Source organism: Dama dama, chromosome 18 (assembly GCF_033118175.1).
Source record: "Dama dama isolate Ldn47 chromosome 18, ASM3311817v1, whole genome shotgun sequence".
NCBI classification, from domain to species: Eukaryota; Metazoa; Chordata; class Mammalia; order Artiodactyla; family Cervidae; genus Dama; species Dama dama.
This window is the reverse complement of record NC_083698.1, coordinates 113,153,684-113,173,305: the sequence shown is the minus strand read 5'-3', so window position 1 is coordinate 113,173,305 and position 19,622 is coordinate 113,153,684. Positions and strand designations below refer to the sequence as shown.

At 53.6% G+C, this 19,622-nt stretch overlaps 1 protein-coding gene across 2 annotated transcripts in view; it reads left to right on the top strand.

Annotated features, from left to right (window-relative positions):
- The window catches only part of PTPRN2 (protein tyrosine phosphatase receptor type N2), a 600,304-nt gene that overhangs the window by 176,433 nt on the left and 404,249 nt on the right, over positions 1-19,622 (top strand). For both annotated transcript variants that reach the window (XM_061166236.1, XM_061166237.1), the window contains one exon: positions 13,952-14,054. In XM_061166236.1, coding sequence (XP_061022219.1) covers positions 13,952-14,054 — 103 coding nt within the window. The remainder of the gene's footprint in view (positions 1-13,951; positions 14,055-19,622) is intronic.

Sequence of the window (19,622 nt, the reverse complement as noted above, 5' to 3'; positions counted from 1 at the left end):
CAGTTCAGTTGCTCAGTCATGTCTAGCTCTTTGCGACCCCATGGACTGCAGCATGCCAGGCCTCCCGGTCCATCGCCAACTCCCAGAGCTTGCTCAAACTCATGTCCATCGAGTCGGTGATGCCATCCAACCGTCTCATCCTCTGTCGTCCCCTTCTCCTTCTGCCTTCAGGGAAACCAGCATCAGGGTCTTTCCCAATGAGTCGGTTCTTCACATCAGGTAGCCAAAGTATTGGATAAAGATAGGTTTTTAAATCAACAAATAGATTGGACAAAGATAGATTTTTAAATTAACAAGAAGAAGACAAATTGTTCAATAAACTGTATTCTAATTTTTTGGGGAAAAGTATTTGAATTCTTATTTCTTTCAATAAAAACAAATTTGGAAAGGATCAATAACTTAAATGAAAGTGATAAAAATTGCTGTAGAAGAAAGCATGGTGAACTTGATTTGTATCATGAAGCCCCTTTTAAATTGTGATGCAAATCTTGCTGCTGCTGCTGCTACGTCACTTCAGTCGTGTCTGACTCTGTGCGACCATAGACGGCAGCCCACCAGGCTCCCGTCCCTGGGAATTCTCCAGGCAAGAACACTGGAGTGGGTTGCCATTTCCTTCTCCAGTGCATGAAAGTGAAAAGTGAAAGTGAAGTCGCTCAGTCGTGTCTGATGGTTAGCGACCCCATGGACTGTAGCCTACCAGGCTCCTCCGTCCATGTGATTTCCCAGGCAAGAGTACTGGAGTGGGTTGCCATTGCCTTCTCCGGATGCAAATCTTAAGCAGCCATAAAGAAGGAGTAGTAAATTTGACTTTATAAAACTTTAAAAAATTGGATGGAAAAAATATCATAAGAAAAGTCTCAAGACACATGTGACTGGCAAGAGCTAAACTTCTGTGTATGTTACACCTCATATACGTGGGTGCAAAGGGCACAAACCAGCTGACAGAATGGCCCAGGCCGTGAGCAGGAGGCCTGCAGAAGCAGGTGTGCGAGCCGGCTGCAGACGTGAGCCCCCAGCCTCACCGCGTTTAGAGAAATGGGCAAATCGATGCCCAGAGACCCCACTTAGTGAGGCTCTCGCTGGGGCCCAGTGCCCGGAGAAGTGGGGAGACGCGACCTCACACGAAGCCGGTGGGAATTTGAATCACACGCTTTCTGGGAGGAGAGGCTGTCGCTATCACTTCTTTACAAGCTCACGTGCCTTTGGACCAGCGTCCCTGCGTGTCCTGCAGTGGGCCCGCGGGCGTGCGGTTCTGGGCGCAGTTGTGGCCGGAGCTGAGATGAGCCAAGGGTTTGTGGCAGCTGGCGCTCCTGCCGGCGTGCTGTTCAGAGGACCGCTGCGCCCCGCAACAGACTACTCGTCCCTCCTGCCCCCAGCAGGCTGGCAGGGCCTCCTTTGCCCCCCTGCCCACCCCTCCTCTGCAGGCGGCAGGCAGCCGTGCTGGGCCCGTCTCCCCCGACTCGGCCTCTGACAGCCTAACCCATGCGTTTCCTTTAGGCTCATCAAAAGTACTTCTTCTGACCCCGAGTCCAGGCCGGGCCGCGGGGGCAGCCGTGTGCAGGCGTGCTCATGCACCGCGCTCTGCTGGAAGCGGGGCCCGCCCCTGGCTGTGACACACGCCTCTTTTCCGCCCTGGTGTCCACCGCAAACCCCCGGGTTCAGGGCTGGTGGAGCCACGATGGATGGTCAGCGTTCGGATCCCAGACGGGCTGTGTGGAGCTTCGCTGGAGGAGGCGTGGGGCCGGCGTTTCTCCCAGTGGGCAGCTCTCTACGCACCCTGAGCAGGAGGGCTTGGCGGGGCTTGTTCTGAAGGGTCAGCAGTGCCACATCCCCAGTCAGAGGCTCCTACACCCAGGGGGCAGCTCGGCCGTGAGTCCAGTGGGGCAGCCTGGGGACCCTGTGGGGGGGCAGCCTGGGGACCCTGCAGTTGGGGGGCGGCCTGGTGACCGTGTGGTCGGGGGCAGAGCATGCCTTGGACAGCCACGGCCTCTGGGAGGCAGGGAGGCTCCGCAGGACTCGCAGAGCTCGGCACTTGGGGCCGCGGGCTGGCTCATCAGCGTCTGTGAGCGGAAGGTCCCGGAGGCTAGCTGCAGGGCCTGAGGCGCGGGGCTCCAGGGGCGTGGCCCACCCCCTCCTCTGCCTGGCTCCCCAGCAGCCCCTGCCCCCTCACCCTGCCCTCACCACCCGCCCAGAGCAGCTCAGGGCCCAGGCCCCTGGGTGAGAGGAGACACTGCAGTTGGGCCGCTCAGGACGGCCCTGCCGTGGCTGGTCCAGTGCGTCTGGGTCCAGGGGGTGACATGAGGCGGTGACTCTGAGGACTGCCTGAGGAGGAGACCAGGGTGGGGGCTGGGCAGGCCCGGGGCCACCAGGAGGACGGGCTGGACGTCCAGGCGGGGAGGGACGCGGGCCCACAGGCAGCGGCGGCTCGCCAGGCCCTGCGTGCTCTCCCCTCTGCTGCCCCGAGTGGAGCCGGCTGAATTCGCCTGTCTGCAGCCCCTCGTGGTGCTGGTCGACATGCTTCCGATCCGGGAGGACCTCTCTGCCCTGAGGCGGGCTCCTCTCGAGGCTGCCCTGAGTGTGGACCCTCTTTTTCTCCAGGAGCTCGGCCCCCCAGGCACTGAGCACCTTCAAACAGGGCAGGTCTGCGTGTCTGTGCTTCTTCTGTGCTCTGACCTGCGGGACGCTGGGGGGAAGGGTCACACAGGCCCCAGTGTTTCTCCCAAACGTGCTCCGGCGGAACCCCGTTCTTGATGTTCTTCTGGTGGGGAAGTCACAGCCTGAGCGAGCTCTCTGAGTGTGCATGTGTGTTGCACGTGCCGCGTGTTTATGTATGCTGTGTGCATGTGTGTGCATGCTGCGCCTGCATGTAGCACGTGTCATGTGTACATGCATGCCGTGTATTTGCACGTGTGCATGTTTTGCACATGTGTGCCTGTATGCAGCATGTGCGCCATGTGTGTACATGCGTGTGCACATGTGTGTCACATCAGGCATGTCTGGGCTCCCGTGTAAGGTGCTGGATACTCTGACACTGGGTGTCAGGAATGGACAGGGCCCCGTGGAAGGAGAGGCTGGAGGATGGTGAGCAGGGACACGCAGGAAACAGCCTGAGCACTGGGTTTATGTCCTCCTCAGGTTTTCCTGGCAGGAGCCCACATCTCAGGGGTTTCCCTGTCATTCAACAATTCCTGCTTCTTACTTGTTTTGGGGTCTGTTTTGCTAGACAAAGTAGGTTTGTCTGTGAAATAAGTGTCGGGGTTCAATGAAGTTGAAGTACTTGGTTTTCCAGGAGCAACGGTGACTGAGGTCGCCCCCTCTGCCCTTTGGGGAGCTAAACCCACATCCTCTCCTTCCCTAACATGGGGTTCGGGGCCCTCCGTGCCTTCAGGAAGTGGCGAGTCTGTGCTCCTCTGAAGCCCCCTGTGGTGCTCGGCATTGGGACAAGTCCTCCCCAGCGAGGGGTGAGGCGTGAACCTGCAGTGACGTGTTTGGAGCTGGCCCAGCCCCCCTTGAGCCATTTTCTCAGTGTCTGCCTCCTTTTGAAGCATCTTCAGCAATGAGCAGGGGTATTCGCAGATCCTAGCCTTGGACCCATCAGCCGCCGCGGGCGGGAGCAGGGCCAGCAGGCAAGCTGTGCTGTGCTGACTGGGCCGGACGCCACGCGCGGGGGGGGGCAGCCTGCCCCGGGGGCAGTCTCAGGACGTCCTGGTCTGTGCAGGGCTCTTTGTAGAAGCAACACGTGTGCCTGGAATCGTGGGAGCCGCCAGGGAGCAGGGCGGGCGCTGTGTGCGGCTCCTCCTCCCTCCTTTCTAAGAGTCCTGTGGAGCAACAGCCTCACAACTGAGCAGCTAGTGAGCTCACTGGTGGCCGATGACCAGGCCCGCTCTGGGTACTGTCTCAGCCTGGGCGCCTGTGTACGCCCAGGTTCAGGTGCCTAGACGTGACAGGTCTGACCGAGGAGGTCAGTTAATGGGAGCAAAGATCATAAATTCATGTTAAATTCTCCCGGCATTAGCGCTTGATGTGTATTTGAAGGGCTTGGAATAAGGGGTAGGGCGCTTCTGCACAAGTTCATTCCATGCAGGGGAGCTGTGCCCTCACCTTCTCTCTGGTTCTTGGGTTGTGAGGGGGAGGTGAGGGATGCCGGGTCAAACGGACCCCTACCCAGCGCGCCTCAGTTCGGGGAAGAAGGGCAGGCCTCCCTGAGGGGGTGGCGTCCATCCGGGCAGCAGGTTTGTCTGTCTCCTGTCTGGGCAGTGCCGTGGGAGGGCAGGTTCGGGGCAGACAGAAGCCTGCCTTGGGGCTGCATCACCCACCTTGTTTAGGGAGCTTGTGCTGTTTCCCAGCCAACGCTTCCCTGGATCAACTACCCAGCATCCCTAGGTTTCAGCGCTCAGCTGTGACCACACCCTGATCCCTCCTGTCCTCTGTAGCCTGCCCAGGGCCCATGGCTGGGGCTGGGCACAGGGCTTGCGTCCCTCGAGATGGTTGGGGGACGGGAGCGTCGTTTGCTGCTGTAACCAGTGTGGAGGTAAGGTTGGGGGCAGCTCTGCCCTGCGGGGCTCCAGGAACTGTGCGCAAGTAAGTGAGGAGCAACAAAGGCCAGTCCACCCGCGCGGAGCTGTCTCGTCCCACCATCTGGCCCACCCAGAGACGTGGGGGCAGGGCTGTCATTGGGGCCAGGGGGCCAGCCCGGCCCCTGCCCTGGCCCAGACTCTGCAGTGGACATGGCTGAGAGGCGGATGTGCTGGAGCTGGTGGGCCGTGGGGTCCAGGCTGCAGAGCCCCGCCTACGGGGCTAGGCTGCTGGGGTTGCCATGGTAACAGAGATGCCGGCTCAGGCAGGTGACAGGACCTTGGACTCCAGCCTCCTCTCATGTGGGGCACAGGGGTCCTGCGAGGTGCCCGGGAGCCCAGACCACGGAGTCGTGGCCCTGGCGTGGATGTGGCCCTCGGGCACCTGACCCGGACCAGCGTCCGCAGCTCACACCATCCGCGGTTGTGTGGTCAGGCCCGGGACCCACATGCTCATCTTGCTCACTGAACATATTCTGCCCCATTTCCCTCTGAGTGGGGCCCCAGATGGGGCGGAAGCGGCTCACAGCCTGGGGGCCAGAGGTCCAGGTCAGGGCGCCCCACTGCATCCCTGGCGCGGAGGCCAGTTTTGTTTTGCAGACCGCGCCTTCCCTCGGTCCTGATAAGCCGGCAGGGGGCGTGGTCCTCTGCTGCTAAGGGCACTGGTCCCACCAGGCGGCCTCCGCGAGGCCTGGCGGAACCCTCAGCCCCTCCCCCAGGCCCCGCCCCCCGGGACACCCCCCGGGGCTGGGCTTTAGCACGTGGCCTTGGGGTCACAAGCCTGCAGCCCACCACTCCTCCTGTTTCTCTTCATCACTCACCCTGAGGAAGCTGCCTCCAGGTCACAGGAGACCCCCACTGCACTGGGATTCCACACGGCCATCTCCAGAGCCCAGGCATACTGTCTTCTCCGCACGCTGGTGCCCTCACTCCTTCCCGTAAGTGCGGACTTTAACTTCTGTGGGTATCTATATTGTGCTCCATGTACCAGTGCGGAAGCCCTGGGTTCGATCCCTGAGTCAGGAAGACACCCTGGAGGAGGAAATGGCAACCCACTCCAGTGTTCTGGCCTGGAGAATCCCATGGACAGAAGAGCGGGCTACAGTACATGGGGTCACAAAGAGTCGGACACGACTGAGCGACTTTTGCTCACTCTCTCACTCCATGTACCAGAGGCAGGATGAGTGTGTTTTAAACAAGTCTAATAAATAAAGCCGTCCGTCTGCGCCCGAGCCTCGCCCGCGTTGTCCACTTGTGCTGTGTCCTGACCCGGCACTGTCTGCGCACCGCAGAGGCAGCATCGTGCAGACTTAGGGTGCAGGGAGGCGGCATCCCGACCGTCTCCTGCCTCTGTCGCTGGACCTCAGCGTGGCTGAGTGGCTGAGATCGTGTTTCCCAGGCGGGCTCTCTGGGGGAGTCGGGTGGGGGCCTGCTCAGGGGGTGCTCGCGGTGCCAGGCGGTGGTGACGGGACCCCGTCAGGCGCAAGTCCTGCGCCCACCCCTCCTGTGCGGCCTCCGGGTCCTGCCGGCAGCCGGGTGGGTCCGTCCAGGTCTCAGGAGAACCCCACTGCTGCTGTGCCTTCGGCGGACCGCCCGGCAGGTCCGGTCTGGGGCTCCTCCGGTTGGCCGCGGGGGGCTCCCTTCAGGGGCTGCCGTTCTGTGTCGAGGGACCCGCTGGATCAGGCTTCTCGGATGAGGCTTCTCTGCTGGGGCTCAGGCTGGGGCTCTGACCCCCGAGGAGGACGTCGCCAGCACCCGTCTGGCCACACGCCCAGCCCGTGACCGAGCGCGGCCTGGAACCTCGCGCCCGCTGGGAGCTGCCTGTGGGCGCCCGAGAGAGCGGCCCGCGGGCGGGGACGCGGGGGCGGGGGCTGGGGACGCCTTGGCGAGCTCACACTCCCCCACGTGGGTCCCCTCCACGCGCCGTTTCCATGGGCACCTCAGTTACACGGCGGCCACGTGCGGGCGTGAATGAAACACGTTTGGTCTGCTCGCTCGCTTGTGGCAAACATGAGACGGTCCTTTTACACGAGAGGAAGCTGCTCACCAGAAGTGCGACGCCCCTGCTGGAGCCTGCAGCCGGAGGCGAGTGGCCTCCTCCTGCTCCTCCCTCCCCTCCCTGCCCTGGACTCACTCCTCCCCTCCCCCTCCTCCTGCCCCCCTCTCACTTCTCCCCTGCCCCTCCTGGTCTCACTCCTCCCCCTCCTCCTCCCCGCCCCTCCCCTTCCTGGTCTCACTCCTCCCCCTCCCCCCTCACTCCTCCCCCTCCCCTCCCCCCTCACTCCTCCCCTCCCCCTCCTCCTGCCCCTCTCACTTCTCCCCTGCCCCTCCTGGTCTCACTCCTCCCCCTCCTCCTCCCCGCCCCTCTCCTTCCTGGTCTCACTCCTCCCCCTCCCCCTCCCCCCTCACTCCTCCCCCTCCCCTCCCCCCTCACTCCTCCCCTCCCCCTCCTCCTGCCCCTCTCACTTCTCCCCTCCCCCTCCTGGTCTCACTCCTCCCCCTCCCCTCCCCTTCCTGGTCTCACTCTTCCCCCTCCTCCTCCCTGCCCCCTCCCCCTCCTGGTCTCACTCCTCCCCGGCACCCATAAACGTCCTGCTCAGAATATTGTTATGGCTCTGTGCTGCACGCAGAGACTGCCAGCCCTCCTGCTGTGGTATCCAGGCCTCCTGTGGCCTCACTCCGACCCTCCCGCCCCTCCTCTGCCCGGGTTGGACTTACATTCTTGCCCACCGCATCCCGCCCTGGCCCCGCTGTTCCATTTTTGCTCAGCCCCTCTCTGTCTGTTAGAATTCTATGTATCCTTCCAACGTTGGCTCAAACAGCACTTTTCTCTGTGAAGTTTCTCCCAGTTCCCCATCCTAGTGAGTCTCTCCGTGTCTCTATTTTCCATAGATGTTTGCTGATAACTTTATTATATAATCATCACAGTTCAGCTTGAATCCTCGCTGACTATGTTCTCATCTGTATCAGTATTAGACTGTAAAGTGTCGGGGGTCAGACGTCCTGGCTGGCCTCTGGAGCGCCTGCCTGTGGTGGACCACAGGGGAGGTTACGTATGTTACGTGAGTGAAGTCACGCAGCGTGTAGCTGTTTTGGATTGGCTTTTTTCACTCGGTAGAATGTTGTGGCTATGGCTGTGGTTCCTCCCTTTTGCTCACTGGATTGTTGTTATTGCTGAGAGCTAACTAATCCACAGCACCACAGACCTGCTTGATTCAGCCTCACTCACTGGGCAGCATCTGGGCGATTTCCAGTTTGTTGTTCAGTCGCTCAGTCCTGTCTGACTCTTTGTGACCCCAAGGACTGCAGCACGCCTGGCTCCCCCGTCCTTCACTATCTCCCAGAGCTTGCTCAAACTCATGTCCATTGAGTCCATCCAACCATCTCATCTTCTGTCACCCCCTTCTCCTCCTGACCTCAGTCTTTCCCAGCATCGGGGTCTTTTCCAACAAATCGGCTCTTCACATCAGGTGGCCAAAGTATTGGAGCTTCAGCTTCACCATCAGTCAGTCCTTCCAATGAATACCCAGGACTGATCTCCTTTAGGATGGACTGGTTGGATCTCCTTGCAGTCCAAGGGACTCTCCAGAGTCTTCTCCAGCACCACAGTTTAAAAGCATCAATTCTTCTAGGAGTTTTTTGTAGATTCATTGGAATTCTCCATGTGGAAAATTATGTTATTTGGAAATTGGTACAGTTTTGTTTCTTTTTCATATGTGTGCCTTGTATTTCCTTGTCTTGCCCTATTGCACTGCTGGGAACTTCTAGCTCTGTTGTGATCAGTGCTGAGAGAGGCCATCCTCGCCTCGTTCCTGATCCGAGTAGGAAGGGTTCTAGTTTCTCATCATCAGGTACAATGGCAGCTGTAGGGCCTGTGTGGATAGATGTTCATTATCAAGTGGATGAATATTCATCATAAAAAGGTGTGGAAGTAATTTATTTACTTTGTATTAAACCAGTCTTGCACCCCTTTAATAAACCCCATGCTGTGTAATTATTTTCGTATATTGCTGGATCTTGCATGTTAATATTATCTTATGGATCTTTATGTCAATATTCATGAGGGATGTTAGTCTGCAGGTTTCTTTTTCTTTTTTTCTTGTGGTACAGTGTTTGTCTGCTTTTGGTTCAGGTTAATATTAGCTACATAAAGTTAAATGGAAACTTTTTCCTCCTTTTCTATTTTCCAGAAGGGATTCTGTAGAATTCATATTGATTCTTCCTTAAATGTTTGGTAGGATTATCCAGGGAAATCATCTGGGTCAGGAGATTTCTTTGGGGGAGGTTTTAAATTAAGAATTCAATTTTTCTAATAATTATAGGGCTATAAATTATCTGCTCCATACCGGATGAGTTGTGGTGGTCTGTGTGTTCATGGGATGGTCCATTTCATCTCAGTTGCCGTGTGTGTGTGTGTGTGTGTGTGTGTGTGTGTGTGTGTGGGCTCGTTTGTGCCCTGTGAGTCTGCAGGGTCGATACCGCTGTCCCTGTTTCTCTGCTGATGACTCTTTGTGACTGCCCTCCCTTTTTCGTTGTCAGTCTTGCTAGAGGTTTGCCAGTTTTACTGATCTTTTCAGGGAAGCGGCTTTTGTTTTCACTGATTTCTCTATTTTTAAATTTCAGTTTTATTGATTTCTTCTCTTTCCTTCTTTCTACTTATTTGGGCTTATTTTGCTCTCCTTTTTCTAGCTTCTTCATGTGGGAATTCAGATGATTGATTTGAGACTTTTTAATCTAAGTATTTAGTGCTAAAAATTTCACTCAGTGCAACTTTAACCATGCAGCTTTAAACACAGATTTTGATATGTTGTATTTTCATGTTCACTCAGTTCAGTGTATTTTCCCCTTGGATTCTCTTTGACTTGTGGCTTAGTTAGAAGTGTTGTTTAAGTTGCAAGTGTTTGGAGACTTTTCTTGTTATGTTTATGTTATTGATTTCTAGTTTGCCTCCATTGTGATTTTGGTTCTTTTCATTTTGCTGAGCTTTATTTGTGTTCCAGGACATGGTCCACCTTAGTTGGATAAAGGTACTTGAAGGAAGGAGGGCACTTGAGACCATGAGAATGTGGAAACTTTTGTCAGTTTCTGCTGCTATTTGCAGCCCTGGTGTTCCATGCATGTGCATTTAGAATTGACACATCTTCTTGGCAAATTTACCCTTTCATCATTATATTATGTCTGTGTCCCTAGTAAGTTTGTTTGTTTTGAAGACTAGCTCATCTGCTATTATAATAACTACTGCTATTTTTCTTTGATTAATGATATATGTTTCTTTAATCCTTTTACTTCCACTTGAACATTGGAGTGAGTTTCTTATAAACAGAATATAGTTGGGTCATGCGTTTTTAATCCACTCAGTCAGTGTCTATCTTCATTGGTATACTTAACCTATTTATATTTAACCTAATTATTGATTTATTAAGACTTAAACTCTTGCTTTTTGTTTTTTTACTTGTTCTATTTTATCTGTATTCTTTTTCCTACATTACTTTAGGTTAACAGTTTTTTACAGATCCATTTTAATGTATCTGTAGATTTACCTGTTGTTAACCTTTTTAGTGGTTGGTGTAGATAGTACATTATGTATACAACACTCTCTGTTTACTGGTGTCATAATTTTACCATTTTGAGTGGGGTACAGAACCCTTACCTCCCTTTATGATTCTTTCCCTTGTTTTTTTATAATTATTTAAAATATTTGCTCTGCATATACTGAGGAGCCCATCATACAGTGTGACCGCGTTGCTCCAACTGTCAAACATACCTTGGGAAGCTCATCACATCTACTCGTATCTTTACTTTTCATGCTTTTTTCCTCCTGGATGTTCCAAGGTCCCTTCTGTCATCACCTTATTTAGAGAAGCTCCTTCAGCAGTTCTTTGGGGCAGGCCTGCTGGTAAAGTAGGCTCTCATTTTGACTTATCTGAGAATGTCTTCTTTGCCCTGTCATTCCTGAACCGTACTTTTGCCAGGCATCTGGATTGGCTGCCTGTCAGGATTCTGGACTGACAGCTTCTTCTTTTAGCTCTTGAAAAAGGTCATGTGATTTTATGTGGCCTCCGTGGTTTCTGATGAGAAATCCTCTGTCGTTTGAATTATGTTCCCCTTGTAGGTAAGGCATCGTTTCTCTGGCTATGTTCATTAATTTTTTCCTTTGCATTTAGGTCTCAGAAGTTTAATTATCATGTGTCTTGGAGGCGATTTGGGTTTATCCTATTTGGGGTGCTCAGCTTCTGGGATCGCTTGGTTTATGTTGTTGCTGCTGTTCAGTCACTAAGTCGTGTCCGGCTCTCTGCGACCCCATGGACCGCAGCGCGCCAGGCCTCCCTGTCCTTCACTGTCTCCCAGAGCTTGCTCAGACTCATGTCCACTGAGTCGGTGATGCCATCCAACCATCTCACCCTCTGTCGTCCCCTTCTCCTTCTGCCTTCAATCTTTCCCAGCATCAGGGCCTTTTCAAATGAGCTGGCTGTTTGCATCAGGTAGCCAAGATATTGGAGCTTCAAGTTTATCTCTTGCCAAAACTGAGAAATTTTCAGCCATTGTTATTATTATTATTATTATTTTTTGAGTGCTTTTCCAGCCCTGCCTTCTTTCTCCTCTCTTTCTGGGACTCTGATGACATTACCTTAGGTCTTCTGTTACAGCCCCACAACCAGAGGCTCTGTCCTTTTTTTTCAGACTGTCTTCTCTCTGTTGCTGGAATTGGGTGACTTTTATTGTCCTCTCTTCCAGGTCCCTGATTCGTCTCTGTCCCCTCCATCCTTCTATGAAGTGCATCCAGTGAGCTGTATAGTTTGGTTATTGTATTCTTAGTTATAACATTTTCACTTGGTCCTTTTTATATTTATTTCTTTACTGAGAATCCCCGCTTTTCATTTGTTTTCTAGAATGTTCATGATTGTTCCCTGAAGCATTTGTGTCACGGCTGTGTTACATCTTTGTCAGATAAGGCCAACATCTCAGTGTTGGTGTCGGTGGAATGTCTTTTTTTCAGTTTGAGGTTTCCTTGGTTTTGGCAAGCGTGGTTTTCTTTGGAAACCTGGGCGTTTTGGTATTATATTATGCAACTCCAGATTTCATTTAAACTTGTGCCTGGCTGCCTTTCCTGGCACTGCTCTGCCGAGGTGGGTGGGGGCTCTGTTGCTGACGGTGGAGGTAGAAGCCCAGGTGCCCCCCAGAGCTCTGCGGACCCCTGAGGGATGGCTCCTGTCCTCACTGCTGGGCATTGGGGTCGGTGGGAGTCTGAGTCCCCATTTGGTCTCCACTGGGGCCCGCAGAGGTGCGACCCCCCAGTGGGGAGGGAAGGCCCCTCCCCGTCAGCTGCTCTGCTGACACTGGCAGGGTCCCTGTGGCCTCAGGAGGAGGACTGCAGCCCTCTGTGGGCCTCTGCGGTGCTTGGCGGGAGTGGAGCTCTTCTGTCTGCAGCTGCTCAGGGGCTCCTCTCCTGACCCTCTCACTGGAGCGAGGCGGCTTCACTGGGGTCTGGCCGGTACCTGGGCTGCTGGTGACTCAGCTCCAAGTCTGAGATCACAAGCCAGGGAGGCCCCGGGGGCCCAGCACCTGTCTCTTGGCCCTGGCCGTCTGCTTTCTGTGCTCTCAGCCGCCCACGTGTGCTTTCCAGGGACCAACTGTCCTGCAGGGGCGAGCGCAGCCCGCGTGCCTCACCGTCTTCCAGACGGGGACCGTCTCTCCTGGGGACTCACCTCCTCTCCTGGGGACACCCAGCCCCTGGAGCTGCGCCTTCCTCTGACTTTCTGCCCAAGCGCCGTTTCTGCCCGCTCCCAGGACAGCTGAGCGGACTGGGCTAGGGGTTCAGCGTTCTTCTCACGGCCCATACAGACCCCAGAGTTGGCATGACTCAGGCTTTTGTGCTCTTCAGATAAAAATATTGTTGAAGTTCTGTTATTTAAATTTTAAAAATGAACTTTTTTCCACCGAAAGTTCTGTTTGTGCTCTTGACTCTTTCTGTTTCCTGGTGGATATTAACACGAAGACCAGACTCTGGGGAATAAAACCAGGCCTGTTTTCTGGGTCCGAGGTGCTAGATATGACGCTCATGTTGCAAATGTGCTCCGATTGTGGGTCTTCTGGGAATGGGCCAGTGACAGCCACACGAGCACATTGCATGTGGGTGCTTTCTCGCCGTGCCTGTCACGTGGAGCATGCGTGCCGACAGTAAGTGTAGTTGGAGCAAGGGCGGCGGTGCCTCCGGGGCTGCTGGTCTCCCTGCAGCGGCCTCCCTCCCCCGAAGTCGTCAGGGTAGAAGCCGAGCCGCCCGCGGCTGCACTTCCCGCAGCTCCCGCTCAGGATAAGGCCACAGGCTTCTGAGACTTAGACGTGATCCAGCTGTTTGAATCTTGCCGTTCGTAAGTTTTAAAAAATATTAGATTTGCATTTGAAAAATACTGAAGTGTGTTCATGAAGGCAGCTTATGTGCAAAACATTCTTCTAATTCTGCCCAGAATAAGTGTTCTCAGCGAGCTGTGGACCTTCTTGCTCTGCACTCACGCACACACGCAAACAAGCACAGCCGTCCTGATGCGAAGATTTTTGGTAATGTGTTTTTGTACAGGGCATAAAAATATATCTCTGTAATTACATGATATTTAGTGATTAGATAATTATGGATAATTGCATGGGGTAGTTCTAAGTGCTAAAGTGTTACCATAAGATCTAAAATGTACAAATTGCATAATAATTATTCTTGGGAGTTATTTGGTAATTCTGAGCATAATTATCATGTGATCTGCAGTGCATGTAATTAATGCATAAGCACATGGATTTTGCCTTCATAACTACTTCGCCCTTGTTATAAAGCTCTTTGTCATAACATTTGAGTGTTAAATATAACGTAATTGGCTCCCAGATACAGTACATTAAGCCCCATGATAATTGCTTTCATAGTAACAATAACCCTTATTTCATTTCCAACGTGTGGCTCTTAAGCAGGTCAGGGTTGTGAGGAGCAAGCGGCCAGGATGTGGCGGCCGTGAGCAGGCAGCGTGGCGCTGAGCGCTGGCCACTGGCGCGCTGTTGGGTGAGGAGCGCCTCCTGTGGCCAGGCCTCCCCGGGCGGAAGGGCCGCGCCTTCCCCGTGGCCAGAGTCTGTCTGCTGACCACCGGTGTACCTGCTGTCCAGCCCGGCCCCGCCCCGCCTGTGTTCTTCGTATAACAAAGCGCCCACCACGTTTCTGGTCTAGGGCGGAGGGCTGGGGTTTGATCAGGTGGAGAGCTCATAAGAAACCTCAGAGAGGGACTTGGCTGATTGGTGAGGTTGCGGGAAAGCACCCAGAATAGCAGCAGGGACTCGGGGACTCAAGCAGGGTCTCTGGCTCGGCCTCCGTGCTAACATGGTACCCACCACTCTCTCTCCAGGTCTCACGTGGCAGGATGACTACACCCAGCGCGTGATGGCCCGGGAACTCGCCAGCCTTCCCCAGACCTACCCGCGCCACCCCGAGGCGTCCAGCCCCGCCAGGTAAAGCGGACCTGTTCGTGTCTCTTCACTGGCCAGTGACCACCAGCCCGCTTCTTGTTTCAGGGAGCGAAGAGCCCCCTCTTTCTGGTGTAGATGCTCCAGGAAGTTGGGATGTGGGGAAGGGGCAGACAGGACTCACCCCACCCCCCACCACGGGGTCCTGGCCCCGGGGAGGGTGTGAGGGGGACCCTCCCACGAGGGGCTGATCTCACCAATGGACGTGCCCAAGGGTCCCTCTCCCTTCCCAGGACCCTTGGAGAGTCTGTGTCTCCAGAGCCTTGGTTAAAAGCAGGAAAGTCCAGAATTCTCATTTCCCAGGAAGAAATGTTCAGTTTAGTACAGAAAGCAAATTAAACCACAGAAGCCACGTCGGGCCCCCAGCACAGCAGCCCGTGAGAGCTGGATTTGTCCCACCTCGTCGTCTCCGCACACGTGCAGAGGGTGTGGACGCTTTGCCCACTCGTGCGAGAGGACCCAGGCCTGGGGAAGGGAGGCGTGCACGCGCACAGGCGGCTTGCAGGAGGACCCAGGCCTGGGGAGGGGAGGCGTGGGCCACGGGCAGCGTTCAGCAGCCGGCTGCCGTCCCAGAGCTGACTGGCAGCCGCTCCTCAAGGTCAGACAGCAGGGAAGGGACCGCCCCCTCGGCTTAGCAGGGAAGCCTAGTTTCCCTCAGGCCGCTGACCGTCCGCAGCCTCGGGTAGAGTCATCCCAGTGCAGAAGCATCAGGCCTCCGCCTTCCTGCTCAGTCCGTCCAACAAAGGGGCAGCCAGGCCTCCGGGTCCCGCGGAGTAAACGCCCAGACGTGAGAGCACGCTCACCGAGCGGCCCTCCCTGGCCAGGCCGTGCGCGTCTTGAGGGTAGGAGCTCCGCCTTGTCGTCCCTGCCGGCCTGGTGAGCTTCACCAATGAGAACCTGCCTCTGGAGTCTGTTCTGTGAAAATAACACTCAAAAACCAGTCAGGCTGTCCGTTTTCATCTGGGCGCGTTCACACTCTTGGTGCTGGTCTTTCAGCAACACATGGGCGCTTCACACAGCCCGCGGCGCCTTCCTTCGGGGTGACGAGGCTCCTGAGTGGGGTGCACCGTCCCAGGCAACCTCGGGCTCCACCGAGGAGGCCACGGGGAGGGGGTCAGGAGCACCGGGATGCAGAGCAGGGGCAGCTTCCCTGGCTGGACAGGCGCTGAGCGTGGGGAAGGCCAGGCTGCCATCACAGAAAGTGTTTCCAGAGAGAATGCCTGAGAAGTCAGACAGGACAACACCCAGGTCGCCACATTCTTACCAGGGCTGATGCTGTCATTTAAAACAACTGCCTGTTTGCTATGAAAAATAGCGTGGCTTTTTTAGATTACAAGTGAGATGAAAAGTTTAAAAATACACATATGAAGAGGTTGGAGTTTTCTATATGAACTTCCTGTGCACGATCTTTGTCCATATAGGAGTGTTTCTGTATGTTCCTGTGCTGTTTCTCTCCTTATAGAATCTTCCTGTGTAAGGCTGGTAGCTCTTCACATGCCCCGTTCTGGAGAAGCAGATTTGTGGTCTGTTCTGCGTGTGAATGAGGTGTGGTCGCTAGTGGAACTGGGCTTGTAGCCTCCTGGGCTGGATGGGTCATGTCTTTCTCGAGGGTGTTGAACTCGAATAAACCGATCATCTGGTTCTAAAGGCAGAGCCTTGTTCGGGGGGCACACTGGGACACTCCCCAGTAGCCGCCCCACCGTGTTCCACCCCAGGAGACAGGCTTCCTGGCAACAGCAGCAGGCCATTGGCCTCAGTTTGGGCAGACTCACCCCCGGCTTGGGGGCAGGGCTGACAGCACACCCACCTTTCTGCCAAGACCACGGACACTGGGACCCCCACTCTGCCTCTTCAAGCCCTCCCTCCCTAGACCCGGCCGTTCTCCGCCGTAAGCTTGCGGTTCTCCTGGTCCTGCTGTGTCTTTGCAAGCAGCTTCCTTGTTGGAGATGCCGTGTGTCCCGTCGGGCGCCTGCTGGTGACTCAGCAGCCGGAATGGGAATCCTGGCTGCCCACACTCTTCTTCCTCAGTGTTTGTCAGGAAACAAACATACCCACGGAAAAATGCACACGAATACACATGGAATAATGTTCCTTCTTTTCAAAAACCTTCTGCAAAATTTTCTTTAGTGTTGAATTGTCTGATGCCCAGTATATATTTTAAATGATCTTTCTATGTGGTTAAATCCCATAGCACTTCCTTTGTCTTCTCAGATTATTGGTGAAATATGCTCACAGTTCTTACTGTGTGAATTTGGAGCGTTCACATTTCTGCAGAGCACTCTCATCCTTTTCACAGGGATTCCCAAATGTGTTGACTTAGTGTGATCGCAGTACTGTGTTATCACTTAAAACTTGCTCATTGCATGTGTGGTTATTACACCTTGCCATTGACGTCTGTCTTTACCCTTTAACACAGTTTATAAAGAGAATTATCTCTTGGATTTTCCTCTTTCTACTATCATTAGATTTACTGTTTGTTTGTTTTTTTTTTAATGAAACTCCTCGAGCTGAAGGTTTTGTTATTTTTTCATCACTTAAGGCTATGCATCCGCCTGTGAGCGTGGTTTTGGCATCATCCTGTAATGTCGACAGGCCCGTTTGCTTTTGTGTCAATTATCTGTCATTGTAGTTGTATATCCTTTGGGAGCAGTAAGTGTAGGCTTTCATTTCATCCTAGTCATATATTCTTTATACTTTAAATTACTGTCTACTTTTACTGCATTTTCATCAGAGAATGTGACATGTTCAGCTTTCTCTTTTTAGAAATTTGGGATTTCTTTCTAGTGTATACCACAAGATTATTAATTTTCAGCAGATACTTAAAAATCTTCTATCCACCGTTTAAGAGTACACTTTTTTATATATGGTTAAATTAGACATAAAATTTATAATTATGTATAAATTATTCAGAATAAAGTTCTTTATTTATATTTTGATTTATTGAAATGTCTCAGGCAAAAACCTTGTTTCCGTAGATTGCTTTCCATTTTTAGTGTCTTTTTCCTCACACACTTGGGGTTCTGACCTCCAGCCCGGCTCCTAGCATCCCCTCCTCACTGTGGACATCACGCCTGCTGGTTTAAATGTAGCCTCTGTCATCCTTATTGCTCTTTGTCTTGATCCCGCTTTTCTACCATTGGTATTGCCACTCCTGTGTCCTCTGGGTTCTGCTGCCTAGTTAATCCTCTGAAATCCTGCCCTTTGGATGCTCTGACTTGCGGTGGCTTTTATAAACAGTGCAGAGCCCCTGGGGCATCTCCATGAGGCCCCTAGCTTCTCCGCCCCTTCTCCCCCCGTGACCATGACTCTTTGCCCCCATCACCTTTAGTGTCAGTGACCGGGTCTTTTACTTCACATTCAGTCTGTGGCCGTCACCTTTAGGCTTTCCAGGTAGATTTTGAAGAGACAGGTCTGAGTCACTTTAACGGAGGAATCCACCTTTGGGTCCCCTGCCTCCTTCCCCGCGCACCCCTGGCACCTGGTGTGGGCTGTGTGGACGTCCAGCCCAGAGCTGTGGACTCGAGAAGGAAGGAGCAGGTGAAAGACCTCGTGACACTTGGTTACTAAGGAGCCACCACAGTGACCAGGAATCCCGCTTGCCCTTCGTTCCACAGAGGACGTGACTGAGCTGTGAACTCTGCTTTCATGAAAAATAAAATGGTTAGAAATAACCGTTTCCAAAAATCAATGATGGTTAGATGGGGTTAGGATTGTGGACAAAGGGAGTGAGAACCAGGCTGCTGTGTGCTCTTTGCAATGATTCTACTTATAATTCGGGGTTTTTCCTCCAGCAAACTGGGGAACAACATAAAGCAGCCCGTATCATTGGAGCCTGAAGGTCAGTGCAGGGAGTAGGAAAGTGACCAGTGGAGATGGCACGCTGGGTCTTCCAGGGTAGAAGACGGACTCTTGCAAAGTTTCGATCCACTTCAAGAGAAGGACAGGGCAGAAGTCGGGCTGCAGGCTGGTTCTGGCAGCGTCTCACAGCATGGTGATGGCCGTGCCTGTTGCCGTTACGTGTTACAGTCACAAACAGTCCTCCAGCAGACACCGGGAAGATGAATAAGACAATTTAAAGGCACATTTATGAGGTGGTTCCATTTGCATTGATTAGCAATTACTGAGAAAAATAGACGAAGTACCAGAAACGTAAATTGACTTCAGTTAAATTACTCTGACAACGCAGAACATGAAATTTCATCCATTAAAAAATGGCCAGGTAAGCTACAGCTATGATTTGAGATGCAAAGAACCATGTGGCTCCTGATCACTTACATCCTATTAAGTATGGGCCAATGTAACTTGAAAAGGCTTCAGAAATAATAACAGGACAGTTTTATCAATTGTGATAATTAAGCTCAAATGTGAAGATTTTCTGTAAGTCCAGCTTGTATGAAATACATACAGGTATCAAACCCTTAACATTAGTGACGTGTCCTTGAGAATCAGCTTTCCGTGCGAAAACACCGGCTGCGAGCCTGTTCTCCGTTACCCCGAGTGGTAAATCAACAGTGAGGTCCACACCCACCTGCACCCCATACACTGCTAAACGGTTAGTCACTCAGTCGTGTGTGACTCTTGTGACCCCGTGGACTGTAGCCCGCCAGGCCTCTCTGTCCATGAGATTTTCAAGCCAAGAATACTGGAGTGGGTAGCCATTCCTTTCTCCAGGGGATCTTCCCGACCCAGGGATGGAACCCAGGTCTCCTGCACTTCAGGCAGATTCTTTATCATTTCAGCCACCAGGGACATTCCTAGAGTGTGTCTAAACCACAGTAAAGACCCACATGTCGGTAACAGATATGACTGTTACCACATATAGGTAACAGTCGTGTTTGGAGTAAAGTACTTAAAACATTGTTCCCTGGTCACTGAAAGTGGATATGGTTATTAGTAACACAGCCTTACCCAACACCTGCAAAACACACAGATACACACAGACACACACACACACACAGACACACACTTAGATACACACACATGCACACTTAGGAACACACAGACACGCATATACATACGGTACATACTTGGGCACACACAGACTCACACAGACTCACAGAGACACAGACGTCTAGATACACACGTAGGAAATGCACCTATAGAGGAAGCTCGGCTTTGACTGCGGCTTCCAGGCACAACCAGAGCCGGCATCATCGCGAGACCCAGTGATACGCCAGGCCTCGCCCTCTCACCTGGATGACGGCTAGAGGATCCCTCCTCTTCGGGTTGTTGTCTGAGAAGACACCAGGCCGGGGGGCAGGGGGCTGGGCCCTTGAGCCCAGCGAGATCCTGCCCCAGGGGCCCAGGGAGCTCCTTTCGGTCAGGTCTGAGCTGTGCAGGCTCTGGTCCCGGGGAGCTCGGAGAAGGGGGCGGTGGTGATAGTGGGCTCCAGAGCCCTGACCCTCTGGGGCTGGTGTGGGCCTCCTGCAGGAGACCAAGGCAGGCGGGCAGTCCCCTCTGCACACAGGCTACAGGCCGCCTTCCGGCCGCAGGGCAAGGCGCGCAGAGGCAGCCCATTCTCTGTCCCTGGCTGTGCCCATGGCCTTCCCGCAT